Here is a 14,321-nt window from a genome sequence, read left to right as displayed (position 1 = left end):
AGGGGAGCAGGGACTGTACCCCTCCCTGCAGCAAGGCCAGGCTGGTACCAGGTAGCACTTACACCTGCTGGAAGCACCGCATGCTGTCCAAGATGTTGAACTGTTGCCACCGCTTGGAGAAGTTCACTTTCCCGTCAATATAGTCTGGGTTTCCCAGGTGAACGAAGGTCAGGTCCTGCAGGATCAGACCTCTGGGGATGAAGGCAGAAGCCAGTTACTGCATGGAGACAGGACTCAGGAGCAGCTGTTCTGTTGTAAACTGGCTTTGCTACCAGAACTGTAGCCCATGACAAGCAGCTACTGAACCGCAGAGCAAGCCAGAGCACAGATTTAGGCGGTCTTCTGAACCACATGAAGCCTTGCTTTCTGGACTCTGGGTCAGATTCCCCCTACGGATTCCCTAAAAACTAGCGCAGCACTGGCAGAGCCTGGAGCACTTACGTCTTATGGAGGACTGTGGGTCTGACCTGGCTACAGTGTCAGACGGCGGTACCTGCTAATGTGAAGTGGTTAACTGAACACTCAAATAGACTAAAAATGCAGAGATGGCTCAGCAGTGTTTATTGCTGTTGGCCGTGGTGGCGCACGTCTTTAATCCCAGCACTCGGGAGGCAGAGGCTGGCAGATCTCTGAGTTAGAAGCCAGCTTGGTCTACAGAGTGCCAGGACAGGCTCCAAAGCTACACAGAGAAACCCTGCCTTGAAAAACCAAAACTGAAACAAAAAAACAAAACGAACAAACAACAAAAACTCAAATGGGGCTGGAGAGATGGTTCAGCAGTTAAGAGCATTGCTGCTCTTCCAGAGGACCCAGGTTTAATTCCCAGAGCCCACATGGCAGCGCACAACTGTCTGCAACTAAAGTTCCAAGGCATCTGACACCTTCATACAATGCACATAAAATTAAATAAATTATTTGAAAAAAAAAAAAGGAAGACGCAAAAGAAAAAAAAAGGAAAAAGCAAAAGAAAAAAAAAGTATTTACTACCATTGCAGAAGACCTGGCTTTGGTTCCCAGAACCCACATGGCCACTGCTTGTAATTCCAGTTCCTGGGTATCCCATCCCTCTTCCGAAGTCTGTGAGCACACATATGCACTTAGACACGCGCGCGCACACACACACACACACACACATACACACACACACACACACTTAAAATACATACAAAAGATGAAAACAACAAAATCCCACTAAAAATGAGCAGGGGGAGCTGAAAGGTCTGAGCCATCAGGTGTGGTGACCACAGAGCTGTGGGTGGGGAGACAACTCACAGGTACGGGATACATGGGGGTTCCACCTCTGAGAGGGCAGCCCGGTAGGCTCGGAAAGAGGATGAGCTGTCAATCAATGTGCAGTACTCGGCCAGGCCCTGCAGGATGGAGGTGAATTAGTGACACGTGATGATGCCAGGGCCCCAAAGCATGCCAGACGCAGGCCCTGCTGACACCTGCTAATGGTGGAAGGCCTCAGGCCTGTTTGTGGCTGATGTGAGTACGTCCTCAGAGAAGACCCTGTTCGTGGGCTCACTTGCCCTCTCCTCTGATACTCACTCATCTCACCCACCCAATAGGCCTAGTGTGCAGTCCTGTGCCCAGAACGGCCACTTTGGATGGATGGGCTAAAGGGTGGATTCAGCAGCTGAAGCTGGGAAAGTTGACCCCACAGCCAGCCATGAAAGTCACAGGACCTGCTGATTGGAGGCCAGAGAAAGGAAGCTGAGGTTTTTGAAGAAGCAGCTGTCTTGGTCACATAGAGGTGGGTGTCCAGATGGAGACGCATGTCCATTCTTAGGTTCATACCAGCCTGTCCAGACTTCCCACCACCCACCTCTGAGGTTTGCCTCTGCCACTCCAGTCTGCGGATGGGTGCTGAGTCCAGAGCTGAGAGGATGGCCAGGTAGGAGTTGAAGTTGTTCAGCTTGCGCAGGTGCTGCAAAGAGAGGCGGCGGTAAGGGTAGGGGCAGCGGAGGGCTGATGGCGCTAGCCTCCCCAGGCAGAGTTGGAGGGCTCTGGGTACTGAGCCACAGTTACCTTCATGATCTTGATGAATTTCAGAAGCAGCCTCTCCCGGTCCTGGGCCTTCTCTTGCAGCATGATGATGGACCGTACCCTGCAGGAAACGGCCAGATAAGCAATAGCTGAGCTAACCATCTTCCATAGGCTCAGTGGCCCTGGGAGATGAAATATGTGTGACCCCTGTGCCAGTTGGTTACAAGTTCTTACATTGAAGCCAAAGGAAGTATAAGAGTGAACCTGGTCCCTGATCTCAGGGTGTTCACTGTACCCCAGGGGGGCAGAACAAGGACCTTGGCTTCTCCAAGGGAGGCTTGGGGATTGAAGCATCTTCAGCAGGGAAAGGCCTCATGGGGCCTGACGCTGGCTCAGAGATCAGCTGACAGCTGAGTAGGAAACCACTAAGTCAGCAAAGGGATGGAAACTTAGAACCTTAGCAATAAAGTTGACCTCATGGTGGCCTTAATCTCCTATGGTTTACAAGGGTCACTGCAGGGTTACTCTTCTATCCTGCAAAGGGCACCTGTGTTAGGGATATAAGAGGCCATGGCTCCAAAGGGTACTGTGCACCTCCAGCCTGCCCAGAGCTTTCTGCAGCTAGCAACAGACTGCGGATCAGGCAAGGCTCAGGAGGGAAGCAGCTCCTATCTGCCCTAGAAACTAGCACACTAAGATTGGAATGGTGGCTATGGTGAGGGGAGGCCCTTTCCCAAGCAGGGGGAGAAGCAATGAAACCTTCCCCTGGGGCCATGGCAGACGTGTGGGGTAGGGCTGATGCAGCAGGAGGTGGTGGCACCTGCTCACATCGTGAAAAGAAAAAATGACTGGGTTACACGCACACAGTGCTGGCCTTCATTTTGCTTTAAGAATTCAGAGTTGCTGGGCAGTGGTGGTGCGCACCTTTAATCCCAGCACTCGGGAGGCAGAGGCAGGTGGATCTCTGTGAGTTCGAGGCCAGCCTGGTCTACAAGAGCTAGTTCCAGGACAGGCTCCAAAAGTTACAGAGAAACTGTCTCGGAAAAAAAAAAAAAAGAATTCAGAGACAAATCGGGTGTGGTGGCCCTTAAATTAGGAGAATGCAGGCCAGGCAGTGAGCCTTTAATCCCAGCACTTGGGAGGCAAAGGCAGGAGGATCTCTATGAATCCAAGGCCAACCCGGTGTACGTAGTAATTTCCAAGACAACCAGTCAGGACTATGTAGAGACACCCTGGCTGTCTCCCAAGAAAAGAACTCAGGTGTCCTTTGATTTGCCAAAGCCTTAACAATCCACTCCTTTGCTTATCAGTTGATCTCTTTCAGGCAGTCAGGTGAGCTGCAGCCCTGATGGCTTGACTGGTCCTGCAGAGTGGCAGGTGCCTCCTGCCTTGCAGAGTCACAACCAATCCTGGCACTCCTCCCTGCCAGGCTTCACTTAGAGACTATGGTGCCTCCTCAACCAGCTCTATAGGGAGCCACCCCCTCCCTGCCTTCTCTCTGGTGCCCACAGTTCAAGGCTAGAGCCCGTAGGCTCTGGAGAGAGCTCAGGACTGGTCATTCAACCTCTCTGCCAAGGATGCTTGAGTTGCGCCACCAGACCACTTGAGCGAGTGCTGCGGCTGCTCTCACCAGTAGGACATGTTGTTGAAGTGCTCCGTGAACTGGGTCAGATTGGGGCTCTTCTCCTCATTCTGCTCTTTGGCCCAAAGCAAAACTTCAGGAATCTGGGTGGAAACAGAACAGATGGCATGATAGCCTGTGGTGTTCCTGGTCTGGGGCAGGCTGGGGGGGTGCTCTCCTTAGGGACAGTCAGCAGCAGCGTCCAGGCAGAGAGCTGCTTCCTTTTACAGGGCACCCCAACACATACCTCTATCTTATAGAAAAGCTCTGCGTCCAGCAATGTCAGCTGCTCTGCTATCTCGTGGCTATGGAAATCATGCAAGGTCCCTGGCCTGGAACACAGCATGAGAAGCATGGTTGGGGGGAGACTGATGCAGGCTTTACCTCCATGGGTCCTTCTGGGCCATAGAGCTGCTCTCAGGTAACTGGCTTCCTTCTTCTCCCGCCTCCGCTCCACATGCCTACCATCCAACACACACCCACCGGCTGGGCAGAAGGCAAGAAAGACTTCCCAGGCTTTTAGGAAGTCTGGATGGCATAGACGGTAACATCAGTGCTGGGGAAATCCACAGCTGACCAGAGCACATCCATCTCCTCCATTCGCATGGGGAGAGGCCCAGTCATGGGAGCCCTCGTCACAGGGCTATGAGCAAAGGCAGCTGCTGGGCTCATTTCTGATCTTCAGTACTGTGCTGGGACACTGGCTCACCTGGCTGCAACACCCCTGGCTGCCAGAGGCTGGTCGGAATGGGCACACCTGAGCAGCTTCTTCTGGTCCATCTTTTCCAGAATGTTCTTCCGGAGTACACGGGCCAGGCTGAGCTCTCCGCTGCACACTAGACGGAAGACTAGCTCCATCAGTAGCTTCAGGATCTCCTCCGTCAACTCCACCAGGCTAAGGACCAAGGGCACTTGGTGAAACGTAGGACCCAGTTGAGGACAGTGCTGGGAGTGGCCTTTCTGGAATAGGTCCCTGCCAACTTACTCAACACACTTGCTGCTTTCTGCCTTGGGGATGACCCTGTCTAAGCTGGGTCTTATGTCAGGGCAGAAGACCCTCATCTCCAGTGAGCCCCTCCATTCCTGACCTCAGCAGCATACAGCCACCACACATGAACAAGATGCCATCCAAGGGCAAGGATTCAGATGTGGCACCCCCACAACTGCTTACTGTGAGTCTTTCTGTGAACTAGTCCTAAGATAACTCAGGAAGGCACAGTCCTAAATGGGGCAGAGTTTCTCTTGAGAATCTAGGACCCACTCTACCCTCAGAGCTGGGACAAATCAATGGAACCAGTGAGCAATACTCTGTGCTGGGGGTACACACCCCCAGAATGGGTGCAGTGTAAGAGTGGGGCGATCTAGGTGATCACCCCATGCTAGCAGCCTGCTGCAATGCACAGTCCTGAGCATTGGCCACCTAGCTCTGGGACCCCGGGGTGGGGAACTCACCAGAGCTCATCCACCACTCGCACCAGCACAAAGAACGTGTTCTTGCTGACTCGCTTCTTGAATGTGTCAGTGAAGGGAGAGAACTTCTCGTATGTAAAATGTGGGTTAAGGTTCATAGGGCAGGGTCTGCATGGAATGCTAATTTTGAGGCTCTACCCCCCCCCCCCCCAATAAGCCACTTGCAGTGCTGGGAACTGGTGAGTGAAGGTTTAGCTTGTGGAAGCAAAGGCCTGGTCTGTGTGCAGCAAGAATGAGCAAATCTAGTCCAGGCCACTTGTTCCACAGGCTGCTGCAACCCTCCAGGGCATCTTCGGGTTAAACCTGAGTGCTGACATGCTGGCTGAGGGCCACGGTGCTGGGCCTCAGGTCGAGGGAGCAGATCCCTCTCTATACATCCTCGAAAACTCAGGGCCCAGAGAGTGAACAGGTCAGAAATCCCCCCTCTCCATCCTATGGGCTTCCATCTAGAGATCATTTCCCCAGCCACATGACCACAACAGTGTAGATGCTCCTGGGAGCTTGTACCTAGGAAAGCCAGGCTGGTCCTCCTTTGTGGGAACAACAGACCCCATGACAGCCCTCACACTTGACTCATGACCACTGATGCCAGAGTCTACTTTGAAGATGGTGGCTTCCTGCTGTTTTTCTGCTCCCATTAACTCTCCATTCTTTCCCTTATTCCCCAGTGACCCATGACCTATGTGTTGGCACTCAAGGGGAGCCACGCCACATGGATGGTCTACTTGGCCCCCAGAAAAGTGCTGTCCCAAGTCTGGGGGGGGATGCCTCCATGAACAGGTTGGCTGAGGCTAAATGGGGGAAGAACGAGAAACTCAGGGTGGCAGTAGAGGTTGGAGGTGGGATTACACAGGTCAGTTACCCATGCTCCATTTCACTGGTACCATGGGAAATATGGTATAACAGAAATAAAAACGGTCTCACAGCCAAGTGGGATCCCACATGCAAATACATGTCAGGTTTGACATGTTCCTGGCAGATGCAGTTGACAGTCTTTTGCTAGGCCAGGCTCTGGCAGGTGTTTAGAGTCCACAAATGGGAAATGACCACACCTGTCCTGACAGGCCAGGACGTTTAGTCAGGGTCAAACTGAGAACAGGAGGTGTGAGGGAGCCCCTGAGAGGGTTCAGGGCACACAGGAAGGCGGAGAGCTGCACCAGTGACAGTAGCTGCCCAGCAGATGGCAGTCACAGGCTATGTGGCTGGGAGTGGCCCAGTAACTGTGGTTCCCAGACAGGCCTCTAGGAAAGAGAGAGGGAACAGGCAGCAAAAGTGGTCTTGGCCACTAACAATCCCCACGGCTGAGGCCTGGGCTAGGGGCAAAGCCTAGCTGTGGTGGAGGAGCTGGCCACTACCTAGCCAGGGCGGTAGAAGGGGCCAGACCTGCCTTGAAGTCACTAGCTGTCATTAGTAGCCTTCACTGCGCGCTCTCTCTCTCCCTTCCTCCCTCCCTCCCTCCCTCCCTCCCTCCCTCCCTCCCTCCCTCCCTCCCTCTTTGATTTTTCAAGACAGGGTTTCTCAGTGTGGTCCTACCTATACTGTATAGAACTCACTCTATAGTTCAGGCTGGCCTTGAACTCAGAGATCTGCCTGCCTCTGCCTCTCAGATGCTGGAATTAAAGGTGTGTAACACCTGGCTGAGTTTTCTTTTCTTAAGTCTGCCCACTACCTGGATACCCAGGGTTCAGTGTGGAGAACCTGCAGGGAACCCCCTGGCAGGGCCGCCTACCTCCTTCTCCCAACCTTTCTCAGTCTTTTCCAGACCCGCCCAGTGGTCCCAGCTGTCCTCGGCAGTGTGGCAGTGCAGCAGAATGCTGTTTCAGGCCCTCCACATCATTCTACATTTTCCTCTGCCATTTTGTGAGTCAGGGTCAGGACGCCGCTGGCTGGGATGGGAACTGGGCCCCACTGTAAAGGTGAAAATGTTAGCTGGGCGGTGGTGGCGCATGCCTTTAATCCCAGCACTTGGAAGGCAGACGCAGGCAGATCTCTGTGAGTTCGAGGCCAACCGGGTCTACAAGAGCGAGTTCCAGGACAGACTCTAAAACTACAGAGAAACCCTGTCTCAAAAAAACAAACAAAAAAACCCAAAACAAACAAACAAACAAACAAAAAGGTGGAAGTGCTACCCTGGTCTTGAGGGGGCAGCAGGCTGCCCTGGGAAGGGCTGAGAACCTGAGGGTTGGTGATACTATGCAGGTCAGTTAACTTATATGCCCAGGTTCACACTCAGCCTCAGTTTCCCCAATTACATCACCAGAAATGGTGTAACACAAGTAAAAATGGTCTCACAGACTGAAGGCTGCAGACCTGGGAAGGATATCGGTACTGCAGTTTCTTGATGAGCTCCTCAGGGCTGATGAAGGTCCTGTAGGTTGTCAGGAAGGCCTCACAGTACAGCACCAGGTCTGTAGAAACACAAAGGAGCCATTGATGCAGGACCCAGGGTGCGGGCTGTGGACTGCAGCATGGACACCATGCTGAGTCCTCTCTGAGAGCCAGGCCAGGGAAGGCAAGGTGGGCTCCTGTGTTCTGACCGTGTCCCGCATCTTTCGTCTCATCCACACTAGCTACTCATGATGGGATGCCTGGGGAACCAAGCTATGGGAGGGTCTGAGGCCCAGTGACCCTGTGCTGGGCAGGGGCAGAGACCTAGGCATAGGCTCTGGACTGTGCCACCTTCGAGTTAAGCACAGATACTGCCCTAAAGCCCAGTGGCTCAATGGCTCCTCACTGCTATGGGCAGAAATGGTAGTCCAAACTTGTCAGCCAGCTCTTGTAGTCAAACCAGAGGCAGTGCTTTTAGATGACAGGTCCAGTAATTCAAAAATGTGGGAAATTCCATCTTAAGTCCTAAGGGGAGGCTGAAGTGCCTGCCTGTCTGTGGAAGGCTCGGCAGGAGTCTCGCTGCCTACACAGGGCAAGGGCAGCTGTGAGGACCAAAGCCCTGGTAGCTGGAGGCCTCAGGTTAGTAGTTCCACCCCTTCCGAAGGGAAAGGGCACTGCCAGCCAAGGACTCCTGCCTCTCTAAAGTCCCAGCAGCCCTGCTTACTGCTGTGATTTATTTTCCCCACGCTTTTAGATATTAAGCATAAGATGTCATGTGCGACAGTGGGCTAGCCCAGGACTGGCTGTGCTGTACGGCTGGGTGCTATCCGAGCTTCACTTTCTGGGTCCAGAAGGCCTCTCCAACCCCCTCTCATACATTCCCCATTTGCTGGCGTGGAGGGGCTGCAAGGATATGTACGGCACTTCATGCCATCACACTGCGGCAGGAGTATCTGCCTGCTCTTGCGTTTGGGCTGCATGGGGCCTGGTTCCTGCATTGGGCTCAGCCTCATAGTTGTATTCTAACCTACCAGCTCACTGCTATGCCACGGTTTTCTAGAAAGAGTTCCAGGCAAGAAATCAGAGATAGGGCCAATACATACGCCTGTTTCTGGAAGAATGAGCACGAGTGCAGAGGACCACTGCCAGGAGCAAGTGGCCTCTTGTAGGGTGTGCTCTAGCCTGCTGATGAGCACCAGGGCCATAGCCCATGTGTGAGACAAGGAGTAGGCCAGCCTCAAGGATGGCTGTGCTGTGCCATACTGGACACAGCTCTGGCTTCTGGGCGGGAGCCTGAGCCAAACTCTACAGTGTTCGTAGTGCTGGTGTGGTTCAGATCTTTCTGAAGCTTGGGGGCCAAGCAACAGGTCAGCACACGGGTCCCAAGAAATGGACAGGATGTGAGCTTGGGCACAACACTATACCCAGCCCGCTCTGTCCCACACTTCTCACAGCACTGCTGAGAGAAGCTTACACTGGCAAGTGTGCCTCCTTCCTGCATACTTGTCTAATGGGTTTAGTCCTGCTTGGCACAGCTGAGTCCCAGACACATGAGCCATGGCTCCCAGGGCCTTCGAGTCACTCATACTATTGGTTCAGGAAGTTACCCGCCTGAAGAGCTTTGCCATCTGCCAACGGGCACCCTACCTACTCTGGAGCGGCCCATAGCCTCTGTCTCAGGTAAGATTCCCAGGTAAAACCAATTCTGGTCCTGCAGGGACCTCAAATCCTACTGAAACTTGAACTCAAAAGTCTCCTTTGCGCAGACTCAGTGGGTAGACCAGAAGGCTTTGGGCTTCCTGTCCGAAGTACCTTTGGCCTGGCTACAGCTGGTAGGACAGGAGAGCTGCCTCACAAGGCCAGGTCAGAAGCCAGCTTATATCCTAGATAAAAATGAAATGAAAATGGATACTCTATCAAGATGCCCTGATGTGCCACTGTCAGGGAACCAAGGCCCCAGAAGAAGGGCTGTCCTGTCAGTCACCCTCCCAGCCTGACTGGAGGAAACAGGTGACGAAGGGCGGGACTGCCAGAGGGTTCAACAGCAGCTGCATTGAGAGTGAGCTTGTGTGAGCCATTCCCCTTTTCAGTTTCTTCTAGGCAATCAGTTTTCAGGCTATTTTCTTAACTCAGAATTTTCCAGAACCACTCTGTTCAATTTAGTTTGGGTCTGGATCATTGAAAAAAAAAAAGACAAAACTGGTTGGATTAAGGTTCGAAGTCTTGAGTGATTTCACCTATAGTTTAATCCGGTTACACCAACTTTTAGATCATTTTTTTTTTCTTTTCCATTTTTCTCTCTCCCAGAGCTGGGGTTTAATCATAGGGCCTTTATTAATGGCTAGGCAAGTTTTTTTTTCTTTTTTTAAAATCATTGAGGCATAACCCCAGCTCCTTTTTTGTTTTGTTTTGCAACATGGTCTCCTCAAACAGTCCTGGGACCTTACAGATCCTCCCGCTTCCCAAATCCTGAGATTAAAAGCATGTGTCAGCATGCTCTTCCCCTTTAAATCCTTTTTAAAACATGTAGGGAGAGGACCTCTGGAACACACACCCTGTCTCAAAAAAGAAGAGAAAGAAAATGACTCCGGGAAGGAGGAGGCCCTGCACCTTCCTCCTAGGCCAGCTCAAGGGCCCGTTTCCTTCCTATAGAACTTGATGGGATGAGCAGCTCCTCTGCTAGCAGAGCCGAGTTAACTAGCTTCCAGATATAGGAAACCAGTCCCTGCATCTCAGATGATCAGGTTGCAGAGGGAATGGCTCCTGGACAACAAATTTTGTTCCTAGGAACTTGCTAGTTGACGGTGTGAACTAAATACATGGAAGAAAAGAGAAGAATGACTTAAATACAAGGTAGAAGAGACTGATCATGTGCTAACCTAGAAGTTTTTGTTTTTTTTAAAACTTGTTATGTGGCCCCAGATGACTCTGAATTCATGACTCCCCTCTATCAGCCTCCTAAATGCTAGATTATAGTGTGTGCCATTGTGGCTGCTTTAACTTTAAAACCACTGCTGAACAGGTCATTATCCAGTGGGCTGCCCTTGGAGCATATACAAGGTACCAACAACGGGTATATCTCATGATGCCCATAGAGCCAAAGGCATTGTCATCTTACTTCAAGAGAGGACACGTCCAGGCACAGCTTTGACAGGATCAGGGTCTACAGAGGTGGCCTCCTCTACCCAGACCCAAAGTTCAACCCAGTCACAGTGTTTGCCAGGAAAGAAGACAGTGTAGCATGGCCATGTGATGCCTTTGGTGGGACACAAAGCCACTGCAGTGGAAGCTGCCATACCTTTTCTGTCTGTCTCAGTAGCATGGACCAGCAAGATGTCTCCTGAACCTCCACGAACATCTGGCCCATCATCACCCTGGAGTAAAGAGAACGTGAGGCAAGGCTGAGATGACAAACACACCATGCATCAGAGGCCCTGGGTCCCTTCTTTCTGTTCTTCTCAGCTCAGCAGTAACAGGCAACATTGTGTGTACCCCTGTTGCCATGGACTTAGAAGACAGACTTTGGTTAGAACTCTTGAAGGAGACCAGCATCGAGGAAGCTGTCCAGATGTTAAGGGTACCAGGGCACATCACCTTCCAGAGGACATGTGGGGTCAGGGCACTATGGTTTCAACCTCACCTCTACCTCCTAGCTAAAAGGTGAAATTTCAAAGAAGAGAGGCAGCCCCTTAGCCTGGGATACAGGAAGCCACCTTGTGGCTTAGGCCCTCTCCCAGGAAGAAGGAAGTAGGGTTCATCTGTGGGGCTGAGCCCCACAGACTGTTCTGAGAAGGACTTCACGAGAAGAGCTCATCAAAACAGTAAGACTGCTCATGACATCGGATGTGTTAAGGGTCACCAAACCCAGCCTGCCAGTGGGAGACCAACTCAATTTCCACAGGCAAACAAGCTTTAATCCGCTCTAGTGACAGAGCTATAGGTGGGGTTGGGAGTTCAATCACTGTGACTCCAAGGAAGACAGAGCCAATATCCCATCTGTACATCCCATGAATGCCTAACTTTGCTGTTCCCACCTGGACTCCGAGTTCTGAGTGTTTTGGGTTTCCCACCTGGGACAAGGTTCCCTATGTTCATGACCTGATTTTCCAAAAGGAATTGAGCTCTTCTTTCTGCAGAGGCTTTGCTTGGACCCTGCTAACCCTACCAGCACCCTGATGGCCCAAGTGCTGACGTCTTCCTGTGTTGCTAGGAAGTCACTGAGGCTTGCCCAGGAACATGCACAGGGTAGCACCTGTTCTGAGATGTCCCATGAAACCCTGAGTTTCTAGAACAGTACAGAGAAGAGACAAGGTTCTTGGGTCAGCTTCTTCCTCTTTCATGAAATGTCTGGGTGTTGTTCTTGTCAATAGGGCTCCTCAAACAGAGTCCAGAGCTCAGAGTCCAGAGGAGGGGGAGGGGCCATGCTATCAACAGCATATACATGCCTTATTGCTGGCTATACTGAGCATTGCTGGTGGTTTCCTGTGCACTGACCTCAGAAGTACCTGCATGAGGCTCAGAGAGGCTTTGCAAGGCCCAAGTTCACTTTTGGGAAATAGCAAGAAAGGGACAGTGAACTCCCCCCCAGAACCCTTTTTAGCTGGGAGCTCAGGTCTCCCTGCTGGGCACTCCAGGCCACATTTCTTTCCCCTCCCCTCCCTCTTGCTTGATGGCTATAAGATCCAGGCCTGGAGAATCCTTACCTCTTGCTTAAGTGTCAGCCTGGCCATAATTTCATTGTGGTCAATGAGGGTCAGTTCGTCCACTTCCTCCTCCGACTGGCCTGACTCCAGAGCATCCAGTGACTTTGGGGACCTGGGAGGAGAAGTGGCTGGTGCTCAAAAGTGTCAGACATGGCCAGGTTCCCCAGTTCCTGGACACCTGTCGGTGACACCTGCAGGTCGAGGCAATCCAGGCGACGGTTAATCTTTATTTCCCCCTACTCTGTGATGCTTAATCTTATTATTATTATTTGGTTTTTCTAGATAGGATTTCTCTGTGAAACACCTTTGGCTGTCCTGGTACTCACTTTGTAGACCAGGCAGGCATCAAACTCACAGAGATCCACCTGCCTCTGCCACCTGAGTGCTGGGATTAAAGGTGTGTGGCACCCCGCCCGGCGTGATGATTAATCTTAACTGTCAATTTAACGAGACCTAGAGGAGTCAGGCCTCTGTGCATGCCTGAATAGGCTAGGTGAGGTGGAACACCCAGCCACTGTGAGTGCCGCCGCCGGTGGTGGGTGGTGGTCCTGGACCGTCTGAAACAGAGCTGAGCACCAGCACTCTGCTTCTTGATAGTGGGCACGGTGTGATCAGCTGCCTCGAGCTCCTGCTGCTCTGACTTTCCCATCACTCCAGATGGCAGCGCCAAACTCTGAGCCAGAACCGAAGACACCTGCCCATGCAAAGGCCAGGGTGTAAGAGCTGCTTGTGGACAAGCCCTGAATGGAGTGGTGGGCAGAGCCAGGGTGACAACTGGGCTCCTGGCTCTGCCTAGGGACACATCTATTCTCTGCAAGTCTCTTCTGCGAATGGAAAGAGCTAGGCCATGAGTGCAAATGCTCCTCTGAGCTCTCTTGTAATGGTTTTAGCTCTCCAGCTCCACTACATTCACACAGGGCAGCCCTTGAAGGGAAGTGCAGTAAGAGGGCAGCAGGAAGTGCACCCCATGTTCCTCCATGCCAGCCCAAGCCCTTTCACAGGGCCCAACTCTGCAGACCTTCAGCTTAACCGGAAGAAAATGCCATGACCCAGCAGATGTGGCCCCATAGCACCGAGTGTTCGACTTCACAAGAGATGGCCTTTAAAATAGGTAGCCATGGCGCTGGAGCGAGAGAAGGCCTTGTGCTGACAGTGACTGAAAGCACTGAACAGCATCTGGTCAAAGGAAGAGGAGACGAGATTTCTCCAGTGTGGGCAGCTAAAGGCGTTCGAAGATTCTCAGGCCAGATCCAGCAAGACATTAGCCAGCTTGGGGTTGTCACAGGGCATGACCCCCACCCCCCAAAACACCGATTACATCTTAATTTATCTTGTGTGAACGCTCATGACAGAGGACAGTGTGTGAAAATCAGTTTCTCCTTCCAGGAGTGGATCGCAGCGACCCACCTTGGCAGCAGTGCCCTCACCCACTGAGTTCCTCGCTTGGCACTCAGGGCACATTTTCTCTGCAGCTCAGCTGCAAGAATCTGTGTCTCAGTAGGAGTGTGCATGGCTAGGGCTTGAGGAGTGTCTGCTTGCTGCTGCCTTAGAAGCTCAGAGTGGTGTCTCTGCAAGGCAGACGTCTCAGGAGCTTTTTGACCACCAGTGTGTGCATCTTTCTGTCCACTCCACCATCAGAAGTCTGCTGAGCTCCCAGAATAGCTCTTGGGAGAGTCCTCCCTCAGGAGGTGATTAACCTAAACATCTGAACTCTGAACATGACACAGGGCTTCAGTGAAGCAAGTGACAGAATCCACATGCTGCTTTTGCTTAGCACACACAAGCCTTTCTGACCAAGTGGTAGGAAAATCTACCACTGCTTCCAACACCTGGGGGAGACTTATGTAAGACAGACTTACGGCAGTGAGGACCCAGAGTGGTCAGGATGCAGGTGGCTCTGCCCACAAGCCTGTCCTCCACCTTTAAAAACAACCCCCAACCCTCCTAGTGCTAGGCCTACACTGAGGCCTACCACCTTTAAGTGGGCAGGGCTTTGCCGTGCTGAATCAACAGGGCCTCAGGTGACTCCAGGGAAGGCAAGCCTGACCACTGGTACCTTTCCTAAGGAAGGGGACATCAACATCAAGCAGCAGGGTGCTGGCTGGCAGCTCCTTCAGACTGCACTAAGAGGTTCCAGAGAACCAGCCACCCTTCTGCAAGCCACTACTAAGAAGCAATGACGAGAAGAAGGTATCTAAAGGCACTGCAAG

General features: G+C 52.2%; 1 protein-coding gene across 15 annotated transcripts in view; it reads right to left on the bottom strand.

Moving 5' to 3' along the window:
* The window catches only part of Rapgef1 (Rap guanine nucleotide exchange factor 1), a 118,728-nt gene that overhangs the window by 2,666 nt on the left and 101,741 nt on the right, over positions 1–14,321 (bottom strand). For all 15 annotated transcript variants that reach the window (XM_075985624.1, XM_075985627.1, XM_075985635.1 and 12 more), the window contains 11 exons: positions 12,112–12,223; positions 10,707–10,782; positions 7,404–7,488; positions 5,063–5,155; positions 4,320–4,505; positions 3,858–3,942; positions 3,620–3,714; positions 2,032–2,110; positions 1,829–1,930; positions 1,273–1,370; positions 63–191 (listed from right to left, as the gene is read on the bottom strand). In XM_075985624.1, coding sequence (XP_075841739.1) covers positions 63–191; positions 1,273–1,370; positions 1,829–1,930; positions 2,032–2,110; positions 3,620–3,714; positions 3,858–3,942; positions 4,320–4,505; positions 5,063–5,155; positions 7,404–7,488; positions 10,707–10,782; positions 12,112–12,223 — 1,140 coding nt within the window. The remainder of the gene's footprint in view (positions 1–62; positions 192–1,272; positions 1,371–1,828; positions 1,931–2,031; positions 2,111–3,619; positions 3,715–3,857; positions 3,943–4,319; positions 4,506–5,062; positions 5,156–7,403; positions 7,489–10,706; positions 10,783–12,111; positions 12,224–14,321) is intronic.

The sequence above is a fragment of the Microtus pennsylvanicus genome, chromosome 9 (assembly GCF_037038515.1).
Source record: "Microtus pennsylvanicus isolate mMicPen1 chromosome 9, mMicPen1.hap1, whole genome shotgun sequence".
NCBI lineage: Eukaryota > Metazoa > Chordata > Mammalia > Rodentia > Cricetidae > Microtus > Microtus pennsylvanicus.
This window is presented reverse-complemented; position numbering and strand designations above follow the sequence as displayed.